Source organism: Colias croceus, chromosome 21 (assembly GCF_905220415.1).
Source record: "Colias croceus chromosome 21, ilColCroc2.1".
Taxonomy (NCBI): Eukaryota; Metazoa; Arthropoda; class Insecta; order Lepidoptera; family Pieridae; genus Colias; species Colias croceus.
This window is the reverse complement of record NC_059557.1, coordinates 3324267-3350200: the sequence shown is the minus strand read 5'-3', so window position 1 is coordinate 3350200 and position 25934 is coordinate 3324267. Positions and strand designations below refer to the sequence as shown.

Here is a 25934-nt window from a genome sequence, read left to right as displayed (position 1 = left end):
CGTGGCGTGTCGTGACGCGCCAGGAGTACATCGATTTTAAACTTTTTATACATTACATAAAATTTATCTGTAGTATTATATTAATTTATGCTATGTATGTTATGTACCCCAATGGCAAATCGCAATCTGTGATCGCAATTGTCAATCATTCGTATCGTTGTCAAACTCTGTTGTCATTTGTCAAATCACTGAAACTTTGACTGAAACTGTTTCTGTGACTTTGTAGCGTTGTGTTTTTAAAATGTTGTATGTAATGACAAAATGAAATATTCTTCTATTTTATGATACTACTAGAACTGTTACTAGATTAAGATTTTTAAGATGCCACCAACAGTTCAAACTAATGAGCCTGAAAGGGAAAAGCGACCTCAGCGCACAGGTGAAAGAAGGTTAGTAATTCATTCTATGTTTATTTTAAAATGTTTACAATTGTTGCAATAACTAATAGATGATTTTTATTATAGGTCGGAACTCGTAACACGCATAAAGTATTGTAATACGCTTCCCGATATCCCTTTCGATCTAAAATTTATTACGTATCCATTTCCTTCGACACGATTTATTCAATACAATCCTACGTCATTAGAGAAGAATTATCGTTATGAAGTCCTGACGGAGCACGATTTGGGTGTCCACATAGACTTGATTAATCGCGATATATATCAAGGGGATGGAAATGCGATACTAGACCCGGCGGACGAGAAGCTTCTGGAAGACGATGTGCTTACACCACAGGATTCCAAACGGTCTCGGCATCATGCTAAGAATGTGTCGTGGCTGCGACGTTCTGAGTATATCTCTACAGAACAGACAAGATTTCAGCCTCAATCTATGGAAAAGGTAATGAATAAGCTAATAAAGTAACAAACTTTTATTCACATCAATAGTGGTAGTTGTTTTAGCCAATTACCCATAACACTTATTATATTTGGTGTTTTGAAAGTTTGAAAATTATTGTGTGTGAGGACCAATAATATTAATGTTATCATTATTATTTCCAGGTGGAGGCCAAGGTTGGTTACAATGTTAAGAAAATATTCAGTGAAGAAACACTATACATGGACAGAGAGAGTCAGATCAAAGCTATTGAAAAGACGTTTGAGGACAACAAGAAACCTATAGAGAAGCACTACAGCAAACCTGGTGTTACTCCGGTGGAGGTGATGTCTATATTCCCCGACTTTGACATGTGGAAGTATCCTTGTGCGCAGGTCATATTCGATTCAGACCCAGCGCCGGCTGATAAGAATATTGCTGGACAGATTGAAGCCATGTCGCAGGCTATGATTCGGTGAGATTTTTTTTGAACCTATTAATTGATTGCTGCTGTGGTTACCTGCTTTGAATTGTTCCACATTCGGCTAAACCAATAATGATTAAATTCCAGAGGTGTGATGGACGAAAGTGGAGAGCAGTTTGTGGCGTATTGTCTTCCCACCGAGGACACAATACAGAAACGGCGACGCGACATCACTGAAGGCATACCGTACATGGATGGTGATACATATGAATATAAGATGGCCAGGGAATACAATTGGAATGTTAAAAGTAAAGCCTCTAAGGGTTACGAGGAGAATTACTTCCTGGTAAGAATTTGATTTTCCCATTTTGTGTTTAAAATTCAAACACTTATTTCTTATGTACATAATTTCTTAACAATTGATTTTTGTTAGTCAATCCATGCAATAAGTTAACAATACATTAATCTTATACTCTATTCATTTAAAAATATGTTGAGAACTTAAACTGTGTGTTCAAATCATTTTAGTCATTGAATTCGTTAATTGTTTTTTTATAATATGAAGTATTATGGAGAGAAAACTTAATCAATAAACATTCCCACAGGTGGTCCGCAATCACTGCATATACTACAACGAGTTAGAGACGCGTGTGCGTCTGTCCAAACGTCGCGCTAGAGCCGGGGCGGCTGCGCAGGCGCTTACGAGACTAGTGGTCACTCACCGACCGCTCAGCGCAGCGGAGCATCGCATGCTGAGGCTTAGGGAGAAGCAGTTGGAGCCCGCGCAGGTAATATATATATTTTTTTAAAGTAAAACGTTTATTACATCGTCTCAAACTTTTTGGTCTGTGTAGCGCATGTCGCGTGACGCACGATACGTACGATAATTATCGTACAAATACGATAATTTTTAGTTAAATGTCTATAGTGTGAAAAAAAAAATGTTTCACTTTTACCATGGTTTCATAAAACCACACAACATTTTTTTTGATATTACTGCAACCAGGCTATCTGTTAGGTAACAATTGGCCTTTATATTGTTTAGAACTCCGTCCGGGAACATGATATTCTAATAATATAATTAACATAAAATAATGAACCTAATAGGGATACCATAATTGAAAATTACAATCTAGCCTTATACTATATGCTAATAGTACGGGAGCTAGCAACGTTTGAAAACAAGAATTATAGAATAGTTGGTTTTGTTATACTGTCCCTCTTGCTAGAGTCCAATATTTCTAAGAATGTGTCCATTAATACTTTCCTTAATGTCTCTATTAATGCGAAGACCCTTCGTTCATGTGTTCTTCATGTAAGAGAGTATTTTGAAGTGAAACTTCTTACAGCGCGTTGAGAGTAAAATTTCAACTTCGCGTCATAGTAATTCCGTCACGTCATGGAGTAAGGCGACGATTTTGGTATCTTTGAATCTTGCCAAAGAAGTTTTACTTCTGACACGTGTGCTTGGCTCACACACTCGTTTTATTATCTCTTATTTTTCTTACTTGCAGGAGGAAGACGAAGAAGAAGAAGAGGAGGATGAGGATGAAGAAGAGGAGAAACAAGAACAGAATGGGGAAAAAGAGAGGTAATATACAAAATTGATTGCTGCACAATTGACTGTTAATTTCATGAATTTGCATGTTTGTCAGAGCAGAACTTTGTGATCTCACCTCATAATGTTCAATTCAATAAAATTGTTATAAATAATGATTTTCAAATCAATTAATTTTTTTTAATGGCAATGTTGCTTTGTATAATTATAATTTATTATGTTACCATAATGCTTACATATTTTCAGATCACGCTCTCGATCTAAATCCGGTTCCAAATCACCGCAAGGATCGGAGAAAACGAACAGATCGCGGTCAGGGTCTCGCGAGAGGTCCAAGTCTAGGTCCAGGTCCAGGTCCAAGTCGAGGTCCAGGTCTAAGTCAAAGTCCAAATCTAGAAGTCGGTCGAGGTCCACGTCTGGCTCGCGTAAATCTAGATCTGGCTCTGCACAGTCTGGATCTGCGAGGTATGTTATTTTTTATATTAATTAGGTTATAGAGTGATATAAGTAGGATAAAGTATTTATTTATTTATTAAGTTCTTTGCATGTTATAGAAATTATGTATCAGTATGTCTGTGGTTTTTATTTTCTTCATCATTTGCCCATATATGTATGATCCCACTCCTATGAGGGTACAGGCCATAAATCCACCACGCTGGCCAAGTGTGGGTTGGCGAATGTCGTCGAACTATTATTCGTCAGACATGTCACTGCGACGGACGTGTCGGTTCCCTAACGATGTTTTTTTTTTCACCGTTTAGAGCAGTGGTCATGTTAATTTTGGATAAAAATTTGATTATTTATAGATATATTTTAAACATTTATAGGTCGGCGGCATCAGCCCGGTCCCGTTCCGGTTCGCGTTCGTCCCGCGCGTCTTCGCGTTCGTCCCGCAGCGGGAAGGGGTCTAGGGCCAGCTCTAAGGCTAGTGATAAGGTAATATGGTACTTTTATACAAAAATATTTTCATTTTAAAATAACATGAATTTGCTGAATGAATTCCAGTTTAAAATATTAGTGATAAGGTATTTTTAAATATATTTAATTTTAAATATTTTTATTCTGTAATAATATGAATTTGTTAAATTAATTCCAGTTTAAAATATAAATAAGTTGAAGTAATTCAAACATAAATATTTAAACTTTCATCTGTTAATTGTACTTGAACGTTGTACGTTCTTGAAACTTCTTTAGGCGCGTTGAGAGTAGAATTTCAAGATCGCGTCATGGCAATACCGTCACGTCAAGGACTAACGCGATGTTTTTGGTATCTTTGAATCATGCCAAAGAAGTTTCACTTCTGACACCTGTACTCGGCACATACGCTCTTTTTTGAATAACTTTTTTTTTGTTTGACCAAAGCAGGAAGGAAATTTTTTTCATTTTATATATTGGTACCCGTTTCACAGCTAATTTTAACGGGTGTCATCATAAGTTTATGTACAGTTTGTTTTTTATTTAAAAATAAATATTTTTTTACCAAATTAAGTATTTTTTATCTGATTTGACACATTGCAGGGTTCAAAAGCGTCATCGAAGGCAAGTTCCCGCGCGTCATCACGCGCATCATCCCGTGCGTCTTCCAAAGGGTCCGGTTCGAAACGCTCCTCACGTGCGAGCTCAAGGAAGCGGTCCAGCGCTTCGGAACGTTCTAGAAGCCGATCGGCGAGTGCTTCTAGACATGTGAGTTGTTGTTGTAACACTTGTAGGAGTCCTCTAGTCCTTGAAATGAATATTTTTGTCTTTCCTTCTTTCTTTTTGCTTACTTTAATTTAAATTTTATTGGAAATTGAGAGGAAACAAAGATTTTATCTAGTGTGATATTCTTTCGAAATCTATATTATTGATTTATTTATGCTTTATTACTCTGATAAATTACAAATTGAGACTTATAGAATTCTCTAGATTCATTTTTTCATAGGGTAATTTGAATTTGTGGATATATTTATGTAATCTGTGCAACTATTCATGATACAGGCAACCAAATAAACACGAGATAAACAAAATTATTAAAATGTATTTTAATTCATTTTCAGGGATCTCGAAGTGGTTCAGCATCGAGTGCGTCATCACGTCACAGTGGCTCGGATTGAATTTCATAATTTATATTGTATATGTAACCTAGTAATAAACATATTGACGACATCAATTATGTTTTATTTTTAAATCCCTTCTATAAGAAAACACATTTATTTATCTATGAGAAAACGATTTATTTATTTATTTACTTACTTAAAGTGCGTAATAGGACTTTCAACTTAAATTATTTCGCACATAAGACTTGAACGTCTTCTAGTCAAACCATTAAATTAAAACTATATAAAATGATGATTGAGAAGCACCAGTGCTTCTCTTATAAATATAACATCACATCGAACACATGGGATAAATAAAAACCAAAATTGTGATAGCGATATTTTATTAGTGCATTTCATTTATCAGTGTTATATTTTAGCTAAAATAATACATTTGATCCTTGTTCCCAACGATTGCAAGGTTTTGTTAAAAATAAATGGATAAAAATACTTTACGTAATTTTGATTATAAAAAAAGAGTATAAACATTGTGCCTCCAGTTATGATCATTATTATTTCGGCTATTGTAATAAACAAACTTGTAAATAGCTTTAATTTATTATGTTAAGCTTAATATGAATATTGGATAAATAATTTATATAATGTAAAAACAGTTAACTCATAGAAGTATCGATTTAGTTCATTAGATCATTAGAAAATAATAATGAGACATGCAGTCCCTAATAAATGCGGACAAAAATAACTTATTATGTTCTGAAATCCAGAATGAATACCAAATGTAGATAGGTATTTTATATAAAAAAAGAAATATTCACCAACATCGGTGAAATTAATAAATGTTCCCAATATTTAATCCCTCAGCCCCCGGAATCACAGACACAATAGAAAATCTATTGTGTCGTGGTCTCAAGCCAATAACAATGTGTATGGAATGCGTAAACGGTGGCTTTTGATTCACTGTTGATAATAGTCTTCATACAACTTTAAAAAAAGTTAAAGTAGGACTTATGTAAAAAAGATTTTTCATTATGAAAATCACACAGTAAAATTACATTCATTCGTGTTTGTGTGTGTTTTTTAATTATTTCTTTAGGTATTGTCTCTATAATGAAATTAAATGTTCATGAACAGATTCTAGAATTAACATGTTCTAGTATAAGTAGATATTTTCTAGGCGGCTATGGTCTATTTGATTAACATTAATATCTTATATTTCTATTAGATATGTAAAAAATGTATAAAAAATTTCAGGGCTATAAAAATTATTCTTTTTGCTAAAATTTGTCGTAATATTTTGCGTGTCGTTTCCTAAATTTCTGACTTCTCTATTTATTTCAATATTATAATTTCACTTTTGAATCACATATTACATTGCTAGCTATAAATTAAATGCTATGATTGTAAATATTGCTTTAAGATACATGAATCGATTGGAGCGCATACATTGCATGTAGAAATTCAAAGTCTATTAGATTCTTTACTAAAAAGTAAAAACATGTTTAATTGTTAGTGGTTACCATAGTAACCAAACATTTCATTAATACAGTAAATATATATTGCTAGTTAATAAAAAGGGCCTTCTCAACGGAGGCATATTTGCTTAATTCTTACATAGTTCTGCAGCGATAATTTCCAAATAATGATTGGTGAACACAGCTTTATTGTGCATTACGTATCGTAGCAAAGTCCCTGAGACATTAGTTAGTTCTTTAGTGAAAGCAGAGAGGCCGACTGGAATCTGTCTAGACCCACCCGCACACACTAGAATGACTTTTAGGAACTCTAGAACCCGTTGACCTGAAAAGAAACAAATATATCATTAGAAATTAAAGACTGACGGATTTTAAACGCTATTTATTCATAACATTATTAAGCCTTCCGTTTTCCCATGACTATCTATACTAATATTATAAAGCTGAAGAGTTTGTTTGTTTGAACGCGCTAATCTCAGGAACTACCGGTCCGATTTGAAAAATTCTACTGGTGTTAGATAGCCCATTTATCGAGGAAGGCTATAGGCTATATATCATTACACTAAGACCAACAGGAACGGAGCCACGCGGGTGAAACCGCGAAGCGCAGCTAGTAATGAATAAACCGCGTTTAAAATCTATTGAAGTCTAATTTCTAAACATGTAATAATCGTGTTAAATCAAACACAAGTAAAAACTAAATATATTATTAGTCAATAGTATGTAATAACATATATTGTAATAACATGCATATGCATAGAAATCAATAATGAATATACTATATAGTTGCAAAATCTAAGTTACGTAAATGTCCTTCGATTCTCAAAGCACTGAGTGGATATATCCGTTTTGTACTGTTTATCTGTAAATTTTAATCATTTTATTGTTCTAAAACTCTGTATTTATATGTTGACGGTACGAATAAATGCATTTTCTTTCTTTCTTTGAAAATAAGAGCCACACACGAGCAACTTTTGTCTCCGCAACTATTTTGTCTCTCCCATCAACTCTATGGGGAGTTGCGGAGACAAAGTTGCTCGTGTGCGCTAGCTCTAAATGATTACTCACGAACAATCTGCCTAACTCTATGCTCTGGATCTCCCAAAGATATGATTTGAGTGCGAATCAACTCTTTAGTCTCTGACGTGAGAGGATCTTGGCCCATAGTGTCCAATAGTTGCTCCGTCATTAGTATAACTTCTTCCGCTACAGATGGCAATACTGCTTTTAGCTCGCTGTAATAACAAAATGTTACATAATAAATAAAAAATAAGAGCGTGTGCCGAGCACACGTGTCAGAATTGAAACTTCTTTCGCAAGAATCAGAGATACCAAAATCGTCGCCTTACTTCATGACGTGACGTGACGTTTACTCTTTAAAAAGTATAAAGGTTATTTTACTCCCATTACTTTGTCTTTATTTACAAATTATTTTTTTAAACGCATAACTGGTCATAAATGCGTACCTAACTATCCATAAATATCAAGTAAAATGAGTATTAAATATAAAAAAAAGTATTGTGTGGTTTTATGAAACCACGGTACAAAACTTTTTCACATTATAGACATTTAACTAAAAATTTTCGGAATAGTATTCCAATAAGACATAGACGAAAAAGTCTGAGACTACGTAATGTAAGTTGTTTCAATAAAAAAAAAAACGTGTGTCACTCGGGGACTGCCGCGGTAAAGCTATTGCATGCTATGCCTTCAAGCCACACCTCCGCCCGTCGGAGTGGGGAGCGTGAGGATTTTTCGTTACGGAATTTCTCGATTCGGTCCCCGCGCTCAAGGCCCGCTATAGAAGCTATCCAATAGCTTAAAAACATGGTTATAAAATTATTGTATCGTCACTTATACTTGACAAATGCACAAACTTTGAATTATATATGTTCATTTAAAGTCAAAATCGAGTGTATTAAGCTTATAAAAGCGTATTAAAAAAACTCACACATCATTAGACGCATTATCCATGATGATATCTATCTTGTCTTTGAGCTGTTGTTTGTATTGCGCGTTGGGATCGTTGCCGCACGACGGGCTGACCAATAGCAGTGAGGCGACGCAAATCAGGCGGTATACTTGCAAGCCCAGTTCTACGAAACGTGGCTTGTCCAGCGAGAGGGTCTGAAAGTTAAATCACTACATAGTATAAAACAAAGTCGCTTTCTCTGTCCCTATGTCACTTTGTATGCTTAAATCTTTAAAATTACGCAACGGATTTTGATCCGGTTTTTTTTAATAGATAGAGTGATTCAAGAGGAAGGTTTTAGTATATAATTTATTATTAGGTTTTAGACAAAGCTAGCGAAGCCGCGGGCGGTAAGCTAGTATACTATAAGGTTAATCTTTCTATCCATTTGATATTAATTAGTTTTATAGCTACTAAATGAAAATCCATACTAATATTACAAATGCGAAAGTAACTCTGCCTGTCTGTCTGTTACTCAATCACGATAACTACTGAACCAATTTGCATGAAATTTGGTATAGAGAAATTTTGATACACGAGAAAGGACATAATCCCACGGGAACGGGAACTATACGGGTTTTTATTTGATTGCGCGGGCGAAGCCGCGGGCGGAAACCTAGTATGTACTTTATAAATGAGAAATTTATCAATATAAATCACGAGTACCAAACTCGCTCCAGCAAATGACGCGAGTTCGAATACGGCTTCACGATCGAAATTTCTATTCATTGTAATTTTTTTATGACCATTCTAGAATCGAAAGTAAATTTAATTGTTTGGTTTTGGATTTCTTTTCAGTAATTTCAATTCAATTTTCGCAAGATTCTCTCATAAATCAAATTTAATTAGGTTTTTTTGCTTGCTTTTAAATTAGTACTAAAATTTTCTCCTGTAACCACACTACCCATTGGTGAAAACCAAATGAAAATCGATACAGAAGCAGAGAAGGAATATTTTAAATATGCGTAGGCATAATTAGTGATTAAAACTATGTATACCCTATGTCATAGTCAAAAATAATGAACAAAGTCGATAAAACTGGTTATTATATTAATTTTTCAACAACATTTAGAGTGCAAAATATATCAATAACTTATTTAAGAATGCCGCAATAATACCTCAGGATAATCCTTAGACTCGTCCCACTCGAGTAGTTCCAAATACGCCTTAGCCAAGGTTTGTGCTGTAACATTTCTGATGATGTTCTGATCACTGACGGGTAAGCTCAGCCCCGTTTTATCAATGTGCCGTTGTATCCATTCTTTCGTGTGCTGTAGACCATCTGAAATTGTAAATATTTATACTTTTTGCATTTTTTTTTATTCTTTAGTGGCTGTATCTTATTAAAAAAATCTGTGAATGTAACAATATAAAAAAATGTTTACATTTTTCATAACAATGAAAAGATATCAATAAAAAAGTCTATATATTTTTTTATTTGTATTTATTCCATAGATATTAACCTGTAACACAGTTTTTAACTAACAGGCATTAGTTTCTCGAATTATACCTAATATTATTGATATCATTTTAAATTTTTGAATAGAGATTTTTTTATTTATTTAAATATTAAAAAAAAATTACTTACCCTCCGAAACTTTAAGCATTTCGTCAAACTTATTCCTCTCATATTGTACACTCTCCTTTTGTACATGAGGTCGAATCATCGCTATAAGTGTGTTGGCTAGGTCTAGCTTCAGTACTTCTAAAGTTTCTAATATTGCTCGGAAGATATCAACCTGAAATCACATACTGTTATTATAAGAGAGCTGTTTAAGTCTAAAAAAGAACGTGTGTGCGGAGCACATTTGTCAGAAGTGAAACTTATTTGGCAAGATTTTAAGATCGTCGCCTTAATCCATAACGAGACGGTATTGCTATGACGTGACCTTGAAATTTTACTCTCAATAAATAATAAATATTTTAAAATATAAGTAGGATTTAAACTTTGATTTAATAATAATAATTATCAGCTTAGATACATTTTAATAAAATGCTTCTTACAATATGACGTAGTTTAAGCAAATGAACTTTTGATAAATTTTTGTAAGAATTAGAAACAAAATAAATTGATCCCGAGACGGGATTCGAACACGCGTCTTTCTGCCATTCAGTTATAATCCCGCCTCGTAATCGATTTCTTTCCATTCTATACAAATTTGTCATTTATAATGCATTTGGATGCTATAAAACTAAATATCAAATTGCCTTTTCCCCGACTATTCTTTAAACTATTCCATATAAATATAAATATTTCTTACTGTATCAGTCAGCTGTGTGATATTCTGTATCATCTCGTCCCTCGCTGGAGCCGCGAGTTTGGCCATCAGATCTATCACGAAAGTCGCATACTTTTGGAAGTCCAGACTGTTGTTCTCCGCTTGTTGCTTGATGAAGTCACCGTCTAGCACCTCTTCAATCATCTCCTTGATGCGCGTGTGTCTTGGCAATAGTATTGCAAACAGACCCTGTAAAAAATGAAATGAAGTGATTCTTTATCCTACTGATCTTATAAATGTTGAAAGTTTGAGCTTGACCAATCATTTTGCACTTAATAGGCTTGATAAAGTAACTATTGTAAAGAGGTGGCTTGCAATCCATACGTAATAATAGAAAGCTGAAGAGTATGTTTGTTTAAATAGACAAATCTCAGGATCTACTGGACCCATTTGAAATCTTTTAGTATTAGATATTTGCACAAATGATAAATATGTTCCGCGCAAAGCTCTAGTATATATTAAGAATCTCTAGAATTAAGCATGTAGTAAAATTTAAATTTTACTAAATGTTAACATTTAAATTCTTTGTTTAGTAACAAAGGAGTGAACAAATAAATACCTGTTTAACATCTTCAAGTAGTATAAGAGCTTGTTTGTATTGTGGTGGATCTGCGTTAAGCTGCTCTCGGAGTACATCAAAATATGCCCTGTGCATTGTTTCCTTCACCAACTTCTGATAGCTATATTTGACAAAATAAAGTTTCTGTAATTTTTATTAGTCACGTCTGTTGAAATCAAGGAATTTGGTAAGATATTACAAAATCTGATACTACTTATTACACAAATATTAACTACGACTTATCTAGAATACCTTGGTTAACTATTTACACTATAGATAAGCTAATGCTATATCTCTATTGCAGTATTAATTGTGAAGCTCACTAAAACAAAGTTTATAGAACTATTTTAGACAACTTTTCTAAAGTTAGCTAGGTACATAAAATATATCAATTTAACTACCTATTATCCGGAGGTTCAAAAGGTTCCAGCTTGAAATCTTGGTCCACAGCTATCTCATGAGCGAGTGCCATGTTTTGCATGCCGTGGGCAGCTTTCATAATGTCTTCCAAAGTGACGAACTTAGGAGGAGAAGCACCAGTTATTGTGGAGCCTCGGACTCGAAATTGGAGAGGTTCACTCGCAAAGTAGCTGTAAATAAAATAATATTTCAGAAAGGGAACTATATTTTCTATCACCAAAATTTATATTTGTCATCAAGTTGTATCACCTAATAAATAGATCTATCACCACGAAATATTTTCGTTCTCAAATAAACAAAAATTGTTCCCAGGTATGAATTATCAAATTAATGTTAATATGTGTGTAAAATAAGAGATCGATAACCAATAAAATTATATTACATTACATGAATATAAACTTCGTTCTTATATTAACAGTTTTGTTACTTAAATAATAGCTCTGTGCTCAGAATGGTAGATCTGTCACCAAATAAATCGATTATCGATCCCTGACTGCGACTCCTTTTTATTTGATATTTTGTCACCAATACAGTAGTAACATTTTATTTCGTTCAGATATTATATTAATATATTAATAGTATTCGTTACCAATTTAATACATCAATTTATAATTTTAATGAAAAAATGATCAAATGGGCGGAGACAAATTGGCGCGCTTTAAAAATTGACATCAAAAAATGTGCTTATCGGCCAGAAAAGAAAAAGGGGGCGCCCTTCGAAATCCAAACCAGCTCTGATTATTCAGTGATTATTGTTTTTTAACAATAAATATTGATTATTTTTACTTTAATTAAGCGTTTTATCTACAATTATGCTAGCCATAAGCCAGCTATTAAACCGTGGCTGATTATTCAGTGGTTATTATTTTTAAGAATAAATATTGATTATTTTAACTTTAATTGTTTTCTATGAACATAATATGATTTATTGGTGATCACTTTAAATTAGTTTACTTAAATATTTATCAGGACACACCTATTATAATACATACAAAAACATTTATTTGGTACTAGACCTTATATCTCAGGATTTTAGGTGATTTATTGTGGAACTGAATTTGCATTGTTTGGTGACTACATTTTGGTGACAGATCTACTATTTTGAGGACAAACCCTATTATTTAAGAAACACAAAACTAATTAAATTGGTGATAGCTTAAATGATACCCTTTCAGAAATGGTGGTAGGTAATTATCCAGGATATTTAACTTTTTTTTTCTGGATAATTATTGTGTGGTGATTCAAAGTTTTGAGTCTGATGAAGCAAAATAATTGAAATAAGATACCATAAATAATATTTCTAATTTGATCCTCAGGATTTATTCATTATATTATTCATTATACATTTTATACAATAAATATGAACAGGCATTGTTGCACGTAACACAATACCCAATTAAATAGCTAAATATTGAACTGGAGTAATACAAGGGAGAGTGATTATTTTACTATAATTATTATGAAAAATTATAATTGGTTAACTAATCTTAATGTGTCATTGGATTAACTTCAACAGAAGTCTTTGTTTCATATATGAACAAAGAAAAACCGTTGCATTTATTAATAATAATTAGTAAACTATGATATTACCTTGGTCCAGTGGGTATAGACCGTGAAGGAATTCGCATATTTTGGTCATTTTTCTCTCCGTCTTGGGAACTCGAACCACTTGATTTCTCTTGATCGCTCATCTTGGAATCTTTGTCTTAACTGAACGAAAGTTGAACCAGGAACAAAATATAAACCCTTTCAACCCATATAAGGCACGCTACATGAACTCACGACTTCAAAATCTCATATCATCTTGCAACTTAATCACCTTGAGTCATAAGAATACATAACCTAATACACAATTGGTATTGTGTTAAAAATATTTTAAATCACTAAACTATCGTTGTAGATACAATAAAAAGTATTTCAAGGCTTTATTTGTATTTTTATTTACGATTTTTCTACTTTTTCTTGTTGTTTTCGTTTACTTGTCAATTTTATGCATCTGTCAAAAGCCTTAACAGCTGTCTATTGTCTAAAAATTAACGTAAAAAAGTCATAGGTAGATGAAAATGTGTCATCTATTATAAGCAATGACCATTGAGTTAATATTGGCAATGACCATGCAACACAGCAATGCAATGACGAATGTAGACACACATAAGCACCGTTAAATCTGGATTTATCTGGTATTTATTAATTGACTACAAAAAAAGGAGGAGGTTATCAATTCGGCCGGTATATTTTTTTTTTTTTTTATGTATGTACACCGATTACTCCGAGGTTTCTGAACCGATTTACGTGATTCTTTTTTTGTTCGATGCGGGATGGTGTCGAATTGGTCCCATAAAAATTTTATTCGGATAGGCCCAGTAGTTTTTATTTTATGAGCATTTTTGTCTGTAGGTATTTGTAAATTTTGCAAGTGCAAGTTTGAAGTCGGTTGTTTTTAACGCAGTTATCACTTGTTTGTCTAATTAGGTAGTAATTTTAGACTTACACTTCAGAATATCTGTGTAGTCCCTATATTGGGTTAACATTAAAAAAGAGAAGAAGAAGAGAAGGAAATAGTAATGAAGTAGTAATTGCTATTTATAGGAATATTGCAAACCTTGGCAAGACCTTATGATATTAAATTACCTAGTTAAGGAGAAAACTTCATAATATTATTATCACAGAACACTAGCCCATTGAGCACCAAGCGGCCCGATCGGTCCACGACACAATAGATTTTCTATTGTGTCTGTGATTCCGGGGCCTGAGCTACTAGTACTCTCTCCATAATACATGGGTACCACCAGAAGGACGATACCCGGTCCTTTGGAACTTGGAAGGCTTACGTGGGGACACAGGTCCAACACGCAGAGGCCCTGTAGAGAATTTAATGAGTTATGCCAGCCTGTCCATGAATGCACTATAAAGATACATCCCTGGGCAGTCCACGGCCAATGTAGGACTATTGCAGAAAAATGGAAATGAATAAAACTGGGTTATGGAAGGGGGTGTTAGATGGACTGGTATATTGGTTCTATGGGGACTATCGTCGAACCAATATACCAGTCGTCGTCTGCCTTTTCAATATTAAAAATTGAAATTAATGGCAGACGGTGCTAGTACTCATTCCATAATACTCGGGTACCATCATAAGGAAGGTACCCGGTCCTTTGGAAGGCTTACGTGGGGACACGGATCCAACACGCAGAGGCCCTTTAGAGAACTTTACTGTGTTGTGGGACACCAGCCGCAGCCTGCCCATGACTGCACTATAGAGATACAATCCTAGGCAGTCCGCGGCCGATGTAGGACTATTTCGAGATATGGAAAACAAAATAAACTGGGCTATGGAGAGGGATGTTAAATGGGCCGGTATTTGGGGACTATTGGAAACTATGGCACCTGCCTTTCTACTAAAAGAAAGTCATATTATTATGTTTCTCATTTCCATAATACTCGGGTACCACCAGAAGGACGGTACCCGGATCTTTGGAAGGCTTACGTGGGGACACGGATCCAACACGCAGAGGCCCTTTCGAGACTTTTAATGTGTTGTGGGACACCAGCCGCAGCTTGCCCATGACTGCACTATAGAGATACAGCCCTAGGCAGTCCGCGGCCGATGTAGGACTATTGCAGGGTATGGAAATTTAATAATTGGGCTATGGATTGGGATGCTAAATGGACTGGTACTGGGGACTATGGGAAACTATGGCACCTGCCTTTCTACTAAAAGAAAGTAAAAATATGTTGGAAGGTGGTGACTCGCCCTCTCACTGTATGGGCCCCCGAAATAAGTCGCTGCAATAGTGCGACAAGGGGGCAACATATTGTGAGCAGCTAAGGGTGGAGAGGCGTCCCTGGACTTTAAACTAAGATCACGCGCTCCCTGAGGGTCCAGCATCACGTGCCCACTCGCCACTTACGATTCGCATCCACCCTTCGAGCTAAAAGCTCTCGCGACTCCGTCCTGTCCTCGTCAGGCTTCACTCCGACCGGCTGGTGAAGGCAAGCCGGAGATGATGACAGGGGCCTCCCCCGGGAGCACTCGGTTCCCGCGGGGTCGCTACTCCCCGACACCCCGCCACAAGGTGTCCTGCGGGTTGACTGACTGCACGGGTGAATTAACTATTGTCACGTAGACCATACATATTTCAACCGTGGGTCACATCCCTACGCCCATATTATTATTATTATGTATCTGAACTCCATAATACACGGGTACCATTATAAGGAAGGTGCCCGGTCCTTTGGAAGGCTTACGTGGGGACACGGATCCAACACGCAGAGGCCCTTTCGAGAACTTTACTGTGTTGTGGGACACCAGCCGCAGCCTGCCCATGACTGCACTATAGAGATACAGCCCTGGGCAGTCCGCGGCCGATGTAGGACTATTGCAAGATAAGGAAACAAAATAAACTGGGCTATGGAAAGGGATGTTAATGGACCGGAATTAAGGACTGTGGAAGACCATGGCACCTGCCTTTCTACAAAAATATAGCAAAAAATTGTTGGCAGGTGGTGACTCGCCCTCTCACTGTATGGGCCCCCGAAATAAGTCGCTGCAATAGTGCGACAAGGGGGCAACATATTGTGAGCAGCTAAGGGTGGAGAGGCGTCCCTGGACTTTAAACTACGATCACGCGCTCCCTGAGGGTCCAGCATCACGTGCCCACTCGCCACTTACGATTCGCATCCACCCTTCGAGCTAAAAGCTCTCGCGACTCCACTCTGGCCGGCCGGTTAAGGCAAGCCAGAGGTGGGGGTCCTGTCCTCGTCAGGCTTCACTCCGACCGGCCGGTAAAGGCAAGCCGGAGATGAAGACAGGGTCCTCCCCCGGGAGCACTCGGTTCCCGCGGGGTCGCTACTCCCCGACACCCCGCCACAAGGTGTCCTGCGGGTTGACTAATTGCACGGGTGGAATATCTACTGTCACGTAGACAATAGATATTCCAACCGTGGGCGATGGGGTCGTCACATCCCTACGCCCAATAGATATTCCAACCGTGGGCGATGGGGTCGTCACATCTTATTATTATTATAATTATTTTATAGTGGTATTTTAAAGGAAGATACATAGCATAGCGGTACCTATAAATTCAAAATACCTATAACTACCCTCGTGCGGTCGAACCTTAAATAATTGAAAATATAAATAAATTGGTAAGTAATTTTAATATTCAAGATAATAATTCAATATTATTATCAATAGTCAATTGACGAAAACATTTCAATTTTAATAATGTAGGTGTTTGTTGTTTTTATTTATTTATTTATCAATTTAATATACCACACCAAGTAATATTTAAAATTATACAAAGGTACACCAAAAGGTAGGTACATAAGGCGGCCTTATCGCTTACTAGCGATCTCTTCCAGACTGCCCAAGGTAAGAGATAAAGAAGAAACGTACATGTTTTTATTTTTAAAATGATAAAAAATAAAAACAAAGATGATTACCAGGCTTAATTATTGTCATAACTTCCGTTTCAAAGAGTCGTTTAAAGAAATTGGCTAGCCGGAGTCAAGAAGGCAATCTAACTTTTTCACAGACAGAACTAGCAACTAATTTACGTACGTAAACTGAGTGCCGTCGGAGTGGATTACTTGGTACGTATTCCATTTTGAACTGAAAATATTTACAGTCGCCTCCTTTGCAGAGATAATTTATTTTCTCACTGCCGAGGACGTTCTGGATTAGGGTGAACTACTAGGTACGTAAGTTTTATCGTTTTATATTTGAATTCTGTGATCGTATTGGTATTTTTTATCGGTAAACTTGGTAAATAAAGGATTGAGTATAATGTGATATCGCTTAAAAATGCGAATTCTTTACTACGAAATAAATCACTGTTCCTTATTTATGAAAAATAACCTGTAGTAGGTACCTATTCAGGGAGCTTCGCTGGGTAGACCAATAGACCATAACTACTAACTTTGGTTTTTTAAAAAGTTTACCCTTAATTACTTAATAATAACACATTTCTGATTTCATAATATTTAATGTTAAATACCAAATTACATACCTACAGTTCTCGGAAGTCTTAGCTAATGAGGCTCTGGTTGTAGTCATAAAATTATACAGACATTGATAATATGGAAATTGGATGTCTTAGTCTGTTCGTGAGTATTGTTTTTGTTACATCCCGTACGTATTATCATTTCAAATGCTTGATAAAGCTAATTAATTGATGCCGCTTGCCATCCGATCATAGAATTATTATAATTTTAGCAATTTTGAATAAGTACTTAGGTCCTTTATGCAAAATATTGTTTAAAAATTAATTGTTAGTATTTTAAATTTTTTATGCGAGTCATATTTTGAGTGAATTGATATTATGTTCATGCAATGTTTGAAGTGAAACTTCTTTATCGGGGTTGCAAAAAATTAAGTGTAACGTTTTTTACTTTTTTTCGTTACTCGTGACATTTTTCCGTTACGCGCTACGCGCAATCTTTACCTTATCCCTACCACGCGCGATTCGACGTATTTATATAAAGTAAATTATTTTTTGAAAAATAAGGTCATAAAGAAGTTTCACTTCTTACGTGTGTACACTAGTACACAAACACATTTTTTTTTGAAGCGAAACTTCTTTAACGGGGTTGGAAAAAAATTTAGTGTAACATTTTTTCGTTACGCGTGAAATTTTTCCGTGACGCGCCATCTTTTTCTTATTTTATCCCTACCACGCGTGATTCAACGTATTTCTGTAAAGTTGCATATTATATTAGTAAATTATTTTTTGAAAAAAGAGGTCATAAAGAAGTTTCACTTCTTACGTGTGTACACTAGTACACGCACACATTTTTTAACCGACTTCAAAAAAAAGGAGGAGGTTATCAATTCGGCCGGTATGTTTTTTTTTAAATGTATGTACACCGATTACTCCGAGGTTTCTGAACCGATTTACGCGATTCTTTTTTTGTTCTATGCGGGATGGTGTCGAATTGGTCCCATAAACATTTTATTCGAATAGGCCCAGTAGTTTTTATTTTATGAGCATTTTTGTCTGTATTTGTAAATAATGCAAGTGCAAGTTTGAAGTCGGTTTTGAACTTTTTTATATCAAATGTCAAAATATAATATGTGTTTGATTCATGTTTGATTATGTAATGCATTTTCGTACGGGCACGCAACGGCACCGTGGCTTAGTTGGTTAAAGCGCCTGTCTAGTAAACAGGAGATCGTGAGTTCGAATCTCGCCGGCGCCTACACTTTTGTGTTGAATTAGTTTTTGTTTTTATATTTTTTCATTTGATTTATTACATTTTCTTTTTAGTTGGGTATAATCTTTTCATAACGAATAATTATAACAATGTTTTTCCTGTTTATGATTACTGTGTATAATCAGTAGGTAACTAGTTAAAAGTATGAAACCTAGCTACCTATGCATTTTTTTCGTCGATTATGCTATTAGCATAAACACATCAATTTCCAAGACATTGGACACAAAATTATTCATTGTCTACTATAGATAGAAGGTTACGAAGACCTTGAAATCATTCAAGTTCTTAACCTAGGTACATACTTTATCTTAATATATATAAATCTCATGTCACAATGTTTGTCCTCAATGGACTCCTAAACCACTTAACCGATTATAATAAAATTCGCACACCATGTGCAGTTCGATCCAACTTGAGAGATAGGATAGGTTAAACATGTAGGTACCACGGGCGAAGCCGGGGCGGACCGCTAGTATCATAATAATATTTAAAATAACATAATACGTACTCTAAAAAGGAATAAAATCGATATGAAATTGAATATTTGTTGCAATTCAACAAAATCACCTGCAACGTAAAAATGTGGTAAAAACAAAGAAATATAAACCAATTCGAAATTCAAATTGCTTCAAAAACACGACCAAGAAACTTAAATTAACCCGCAATGGTAACATTATGAAATAATTCTTTCAAAGTTTAGAAAACTGTTAATATTCCCAGCGAATCGCGCAGGGTAATTTTCTGTCTCAACTCTTAACTTTACGAAACTGCGTCTTAGGTAAACAGCCGCCCCCATTAAACATTTTCCCAAGAACCAACCGCGCTTCATAGTTTTAAATTAACATTCTACCGTTTGAAAACATTTTCGTATTTGGAATTCGAAAATGTTATAAGTTTGAGTTACTTATAACATTTTCGAATTCCAAATACGCTTTTATTTCCTAAGCTTTTTATTAAAAAAAAAATTGTTTAAAAAATATGGGAAAATAAGTTTTAGGCGGTCTTTTCAGTTCTTGCGCTAATAGATAGGGAGGCGAGGTAGCTAAATGGCGTAATTAAACGGCGCCGTCGAGACTTATCAAAATCGATAGATAAAATAATTTCGAAAAGAAAAGCTTCTATGGTAAAAACCATTTTAGCGGTGGGTTTGGCGTGTACGGATTTTCAAAAATGTAAAAAAAAATAGTTACTTGGGCATTCTCGAGCGCGTCAGATATTCATACTACGTATGCCCCAAGTGCCTCTGATAACAACGGTATACTAATCTGCCGGTTTGCGTGGTGGGGCTAGGCATATTAATTCGTCAAAAATGCACAAAAAAAAATTTACTCGAGCGCGTCAGATTTTCGGAAGGGGTGTTAAGTAGGCCCCAAGGAAGCTCCCCTTAAAAAAACTGACGATTTCGGCGTGACGATAAGTTACGATGAATTTTTGAAAATGCAGAAAAAAAAAGTCCTTTTGAAATACTCGAGCGCGTCAGATTTTCATAGGGGAGGTTTATCTCGGTCTCCTGAAAGCATATTTTCTTAATCTGACAAAAATGTTGGTGGGTTCTCTTAATCTGACCGAAAAAGGTTTGAGAGTTTCTTTTTTTTAATCATCGTTATTTCATATCAATTTTTCTTAACACCCTCAGTTTTCGAGATATACTCAAAAAACCGGGAGTTTGAGTTTTTATAATGCTTCAAGTCAAAAAGTTTTAACTTTGGACAAAAATGTAAAGAGACCTTTTTTGTGTAAAATAAAATTACCTTTTTTGTTTATTCAAACTTTTTTTTTTGTAAAATGTATCGTTCGCGACTTATATACTGCAACGCGTTTTTCGGAAGACGAAATGGCTCCTCCAGACTTTCGGTCACGCGGAAACCGGCAGATTTTGTATTTTTAGTAAGTTTTAGATTATATTCTTCAAAATAAAAATAAAAACAATCGCGCTCGAGAATGCCGGATTAACGTTTTTTTTTTACAAGTTCGCGACCCTATAACTTGGCGGCGTCAAGGACTTATCGTCAGATTAGTTAAATTTAGTCTTAAAACACTAAAATCAACCCCCAATATCTTAATCTGACGCGCTCGAGTATTTCAGACTATCGATTTTTTTTTACTAATCTGATCGTCTATCCTGGGCGCGCGTCACTACTTAAAGAGCTAAATAGTTAACAAGGTTGTTCTATTAGGTCTAAGGTATCTCTCATATCTTAAACTGCCACGCTCGAGTATTGCAGAAAATTCCCCTCTTCGCCTCCCTATCTATAACAATACAGAAAGAAAGTAGCAAAAGTTTGAGGTAAAAATGTAAAGCGTATATTATATTCCGTGCAATTTCATCGTTTAAATATCGTAATATATACCTAGTAACTATTTAAGAACAGACTAAGTATAAAGTAGGTAGGTTAACAACTTAAATCGAATGGATTATAAAGTATTTTACTTCACCATACGTTATTTCGAGAGATCGTGACAGAGGCAATTACCACAGATTACTAATTCACAGTTCTATTCTGGAAACCAATAAAAAAGAAAAATAGAGACTAAATTAAAATAGAAAGTTAGAAACGTACGAACAGTGTTTATTTAAGTAATACCTATTGGTTTTTTTTACAATTTCAGATTATATTTTTTATTAAAAATCGAATAAAATATACCCTACATAGTATTGGTTTTGTATTTAGGAAAAAAGATGTTTTTATAAATGTTCATACTGATATGAAATTAAAGGTCTCTCCAGATCACGTGCGAAGTCCATGTCATGACAGACATATAGAAAAGAAAATAGCCTAATCTTAAATTATTTATAAAAATATAGATCTGTACTTTAAATGTAACTGCTTTAATAACCACAGGGCAGTTCTTTGGATTATTATTATAATATATGATGTTACATAATATGTATTTTATAAAATTAAATTGTAAAACTGACATGATTTAAAAGAGCAACTATGGAGTTTCTTGCCGGTTCTTCTCCGTAGATACTGCTTTACGAATCGGTGGTAAATGTTTAAAATATGTAATGACGTTTCAAAAGTGCTTCTATAAGAAGTCTAATTGAATAATTAATAAATGTTTGAGTTTGAGTTCGAACCTCTCTTCATCTGTAAAGAGGTAAAACTTAATAGTTCGTTGCAAGTACATCCGTTAGTACAATTTAAAAGCCTCTCAGCTCTGAGGGCTTATTAAAAATGGAGTGGGATTACGATTGCGAACAGTTTCAACGGCTTTCCGATAGTTGAACCGACTTCGACTTACTGACTTACCGACTTACCGCTAAATAGTTAAGTGTATCGACGCCTTTAGTTCTCAACTTTTGTATAAGCTTGATATTTCCGAACTGCGGATGCTACGATTATAACAATTAAATTAGGTATGTTGTAAAATATCATTATAGAAAATTTTAATGAGGTTTAATTTTCAGTAAAATACAAGTGGTACCAACCAACTTCTCAATATAAAAGATAATGTTCAAACTCAAAAAACTCAAACATTCATTTATTCAATTAGACTACTATTTAGTAGCACTTTCGAATCGTCATTACATAGGTAAGTATTTTTAACATTTACCACCGATTCGGAAAGCAGTATCTATGGAGAAGAATCGGCAAGAAACTCCATAGTTGCTCTTTTAACATCATGTAAATATTACAATATATGAAACTTATCTAACTACATAATATATCATAATATGCCAATGAACTGTCTTGTGGTTTTTACGCGACAACCCTCCATGGGTTTTTATCGTCCATATATTCCTGAATACTGTAGTACGCTCTCTGAACAAATACATTTTTTATATAAGTTTTAAATTTAGAACTACTAAACTCTTTAATATTGTGAGGAATTCTATTGTAAAAGCGTATACCTTGACCCATAAATGAATTTTTAACTTTAGCTAATCGGAAAAATGGCATTTCAATTCTATTCCTGTTCCTTGTGCCATAATCGTGTCTATCTCCTACTCTTGTTCTTGTTGCAAAGTTCTTGAATATCTTGTTTTAAGCGTAGAGAAATAGTAACGGTTTCACTTGCATAACAAATACCTACCCTTAAATAGCGCCAATTTATTATATTTAGAAATTACCATCCTCATCAATATTTTTATACATTGATAGAAATAAAAAGTTTTAGCATGTATCTTATAAGCATTAAAATATACTTACTGTGTATGATACAGGATACTGCTTTCCGAATCGGTGGTAAATGTTAAAATATGTAATGACGTTTCAAAAGTGCTTCTAAAAGAAGTCTAATTGAATAAATAAATATTTGAGTTTGAGTTTGAATACATAATAATGAAGAAATAGGAAATTAGGTCATTAATCAATTCTGGAATATCTTGAAAATGGCAAATATTTTCTCTCTTAGTAGATTTATTTAATACATGTGAGCGTAATAATTACATGAAACAGGATTTAAAGTTAAATTAACACGGGTCCCGAGGTGTCGACGATATCCAATGAATGCGATGTTTTATCATACATTTTAATCTGTTAAAATAATTTAAAGTTAATAATCCATGTTTGTGGAATGGATGTGATCCGGCCGCTTGTTCGCTCGCTTACCTAATTTATTCTTTTTGTTTTGCTTTTTATAGGTACGATAATTGTAATCTGCAACTGTTTTTTATAGCTTGTGTGAATCAAACAAAGGTATCTTAATCACACAATTTATTTAAAATGTAGAGATTTTTAACGCAAAAAACCTTGTAACGTAATGTAAGAAAAGTTATATTATGTATCTAGAATACCATGGACATTGGTCCATGGTAATACTTTTTATCTTACTTACTTGAGATTTAGGTCAACCTATTAATGTTTTTGTGTACATATTTACATTACCATTTTTACGTGCAATTTTACCTAGATTCTGTATACTAAGAATTTAATTCGTCTACAATATATTTATAAACTACAATACCAATTTGCTAGAAATCGCACAATGCGCTTGATATTTTGGATTCCACCATTTTCTGAAGCTGCTATACGAATACTGCTGAATCAACCGTGCTGGGTTGTTCATCAGCTCACAAAGCGCACACCCATCCAGCCCCGAGGATTTGCTGATGATGTAGTGGTTCTTCCATCTGAAGAAGTCGTAGTATAACTCCCTATTCCTTATGACGCTGTACATCGCTTCGGCAATTTGGGGGGAAGTTTTTTTGTAGGTATCGATGTAAGAGCCAGGTGGTAGGTATCTAGAAATATATTTAATTGATAAAATTAAAGGAAAACTGATGAGTTTATGGAACTAACATTTATGGGAAAATTATTAGGTATTTAATACCTGACATAATTAGCTCCACCATACACAATCGGCACAGCGTTATTATTATACGCATAAAGAACTATATCCGTGATATAATCCGGCGATAAAGAATCCTCAAGAGCTAGATAGAAATAGTACGTTTTCTTGACTCTCCAGAAACAACCGTGCATAGTTTTTCTCCTACACTGTTTGACACTACACGCTCCAAACACGTCAACTGTTAAATTAAATCTGCTTAATTCCTTCTGCAGTTCTTTCACTAATATTTCCCGTTTGCTCCTACTGTGGCACTCGTCAAGGAATATTACAGCAGCTTTAGATTTTGTCTGTAATTGGGATTTTAGTTTTGCATCGATGGGTTTCATGTTAGTATTCCAATGGAAATGGCCGCCCAGTTCTTCGTATTGCAAATTGTGAACTGTTATGAATTTGTACGGTATCGTTGAGTCGTATCTGGAAATATATTTTTGTTCCAACAATTTTGAATCTTTATAGCTCTATATTTTATACTAGCTGTGCCCCACGGTTTCACCCGCATCGCTCAGCTCCTGTTGGTCATAGGGTGATGATATTTAGTCTATAACCTTCGATAAATGGGCTATCTAACACCGAAATATTTTATTAAATCGGACCAGTAGTTCCTGAGATTAGCGCGAGCCTGAGATATTAAATAAACAAACTCAGCTTTATAATATTTGTATAGATAAGTATAGATATTAGATAGCATACATTGCACTATATTAGATGTAAAGCTATATGGATTTGGATACATAATACAGTAACTGTGCACTTTATGTTATACTGTACTGACTGTATAATATTTTGTTTCGTTTACGCGTAGCTTACCTACATGGATATTGTATATTATGGTGTATAAATTTATCATTTATTTTATAGAATTTAAGAATAGGTACTAAATATTTTTTCCTACATGCAGTGGTATGACCACAATGACAATAGAGTGATTAAATGATAAATAAATGAACGACCTCAGTCTACTCTTCTCAAGAACTGAATAAGCGACTGCTCTTAAACATAAATGTTTAATATTGTTAAAAATAAATAAGAAAAAACTCACTTATATGTCCACGTCCAGTTAAAAAAATTATCATAGATCGAATCACAAACAGGGTAATTATGAGCAGAACTATTTGCCACAAAAACATATTTTTGATTATTACTTCTGATATATGGCAACACTTGTGTGTCTTGGCTCACATCTTGCAAATTAAAAAGTATTAAATCAAAATATCTCAAATCACCAAAGAGGCTTTTGTTTTTCGTTAAATAGCAGTTAAAATAATTGCACTTTTGTTTGATAAAATACGATTGTCCATTGCTTTCTAAATCTTGAATATCAGTCCAAATTAATATATGTTTCATATCGTGTACAAAACGAGTTATTTCATTAATTTTTGGTAATTTGCGTGATGTTCGTTTTGTTATCATGTATGCGAAGACTGTGAGCAGAATAAGATGAGAAATGATTTTAAAATACCTTTGATTTCTAAGTAAATTCATCTTCACATTTTATGTTACTTTTTTCGTTACAAATTAAAATGAATGAGATTCAATACGGTCGTAATAGGAACGAGTACACTTAAGTCTGATAAGATAATGGCGCTAAGATGGCAAGCTACAAGTAAGCTTGTATTTACAAACATGTATATTGTTCCAGATTCTCGGAGAAACACAATTAGTTATTACGTCAAATCGTTTACAAATTCTATACCGTGTACAAATTCTATTATATCGTGTACAAATTTTATTATATATTCTATTATTATATCGTGTACAAATTCTATTATTTATACTTTATTTATATATCTTGGTCAACTGTTTCATGACGACAGACAACCCACAGGTATGTTTTCCGTACGATAAATATTTTTATCGGTCATTGATTTATCATTGTAATCTATAT

At 34.5% G+C, this 25934-nt stretch overlaps 3 protein-coding genes and 1 non-coding gene across 4 annotated transcripts; 2 read left to right on the top strand and 2 right to left on the bottom strand.

The window, feature by feature from the left end:
* Nucleotides 1-173: 173 nt before the first annotated feature.
* LOC123701405 (RNA polymerase II-associated factor 1 homolog) lies at nt 174-4947 on the top strand. Its single transcript, XM_045648864.1, has 10 exons — nt 174-389; nt 465-840; nt 1002-1291; nt 1388-1586; nt 1846-2028; nt 2755-2831; nt 3045-3263; nt 3626-3734; nt 4317-4481; nt 4835-4947. The coding sequence occupies exons 1-10, from the start codon at nt 322-324 to the stop codon at nt 4889-4891; spliced, it is 1743 nt and encodes a 580-aa protein (XP_045504820.1). The 5' UTR covers nt 174-321; the 3' UTR covers nt 4892-4947.
* A 253-nt stretch (nt 4948-5200) lies between these two features.
* LOC123701407 (T-complex protein 11-like protein 1) lies at nt 5201-13537 on the bottom strand. Its single transcript, XM_045648867.1, has 9 exons — nt 13127-13537; nt 11518-11706; nt 11117-11237; nt 10540-10746; nt 9867-10017; nt 9397-9560; nt 8258-8433; nt 7375-7541; nt 5201-6631 (listed from the first exon to the last, which is right to left on the bottom strand). The coding sequence occupies exons 1-9, from the start codon at nt 13225-13227 to the stop codon at nt 6435-6437; spliced, it is 1473 nt and encodes a 490-aa protein (XP_045504823.1). The 5' UTR covers nt 13228-13537; the 3' UTR covers nt 5201-6434.
* Nucleotides 13538-18662: 5125 nt separating this feature from the next.
* Trnat-agu lies at nt 18663-18736 on the top strand. The gene has a single exon. It is a non-coding gene; the product is annotated as a tRNA-Thr (tRNA).
* Nucleotides 18737-23402: 4666 nt separating this feature from the next.
* LOC123701413 (alpha-(1,3)-fucosyltransferase C-like) lies at nt 23403-25599 on the bottom strand. Its single transcript, XM_045648885.1, has 3 exons — nt 25089-25599; nt 24029-24463; nt 23403-23939 (listed from the first exon to the last, which is right to left on the bottom strand). The coding sequence occupies exons 1-3, from the start codon at nt 25529-25531 to the stop codon at nt 23654-23656; spliced, it is 1164 nt and encodes a 387-aa protein (XP_045504841.1). The 5' UTR covers nt 25532-25599; the 3' UTR covers nt 23403-23653.
* Nucleotides 25600-25934: the final 335 nt, after the last annotated feature.

Excerpts from the sequence above, each read along its gene's own strand:
- LOC123701413 (XM_045648885.1), bottom strand. The coding sequence starts at position 25,531 with ATGAATTTACTTAGAAATCAAAGGTATTTTAAAATCATTTCTCATCTT. Across the intron at positions 24,464-25,088 it reads AACTGGACGTGGACATATAA|ATACGACTCAACGATACCGT; the intron begins GTGAGTTTTTTC and ends ATATATTTCCAG. Across the intron at positions 23,940-24,028 it reads GGTGGAGCTAATTATGTCAG|ATACCTACCACCTGGCTCTT; the intron begins GTATTAAATACC and ends ATATATTTCTAG.
- LOC123701405 (XM_045648864.1), top strand. The coding sequence starts at position 322 with ATGCCACCAACAGTTCAAACTAATGAGCCTGAAAGGGAAAAGCGACCT. Across the intron at positions 390-464 it reads CAGCGCACAGGTGAAAGAAG|GTCGGAACTCGTAACACGCA; the intron begins GTTAGTAATTCA and ends TTTTTATTATAG. Across the intron at positions 2,029-2,754 it reads AGCAGTTGGAGCCCGCGCAG|GAGGAAGACGAAGAAGAAGA; the intron begins GTAATATATATA and ends TCTTACTTGCAG.
- LOC123701407 (XM_045648867.1), bottom strand. The coding sequence starts at position 13,227 with ATGAGCGATCAAGAGAAATCAAGTGGTTCGAGTTCCCAAGACGGAGAG. Across the intron at positions 10,018-10,539 it reads TCACACAGCTGACTGATACA|GTTGATATCTTCCGAGCAAT; the intron begins GTAAGAAATATT and ends ATGTGATTTCAG. Across the intron at positions 9,561-9,866 it reads AATGCTTAAAGTTTCGGAGG|ATGGTCTACAGCACACGAAA; the intron begins GTAAGTAATTTT and ends TTACAATTTCAG.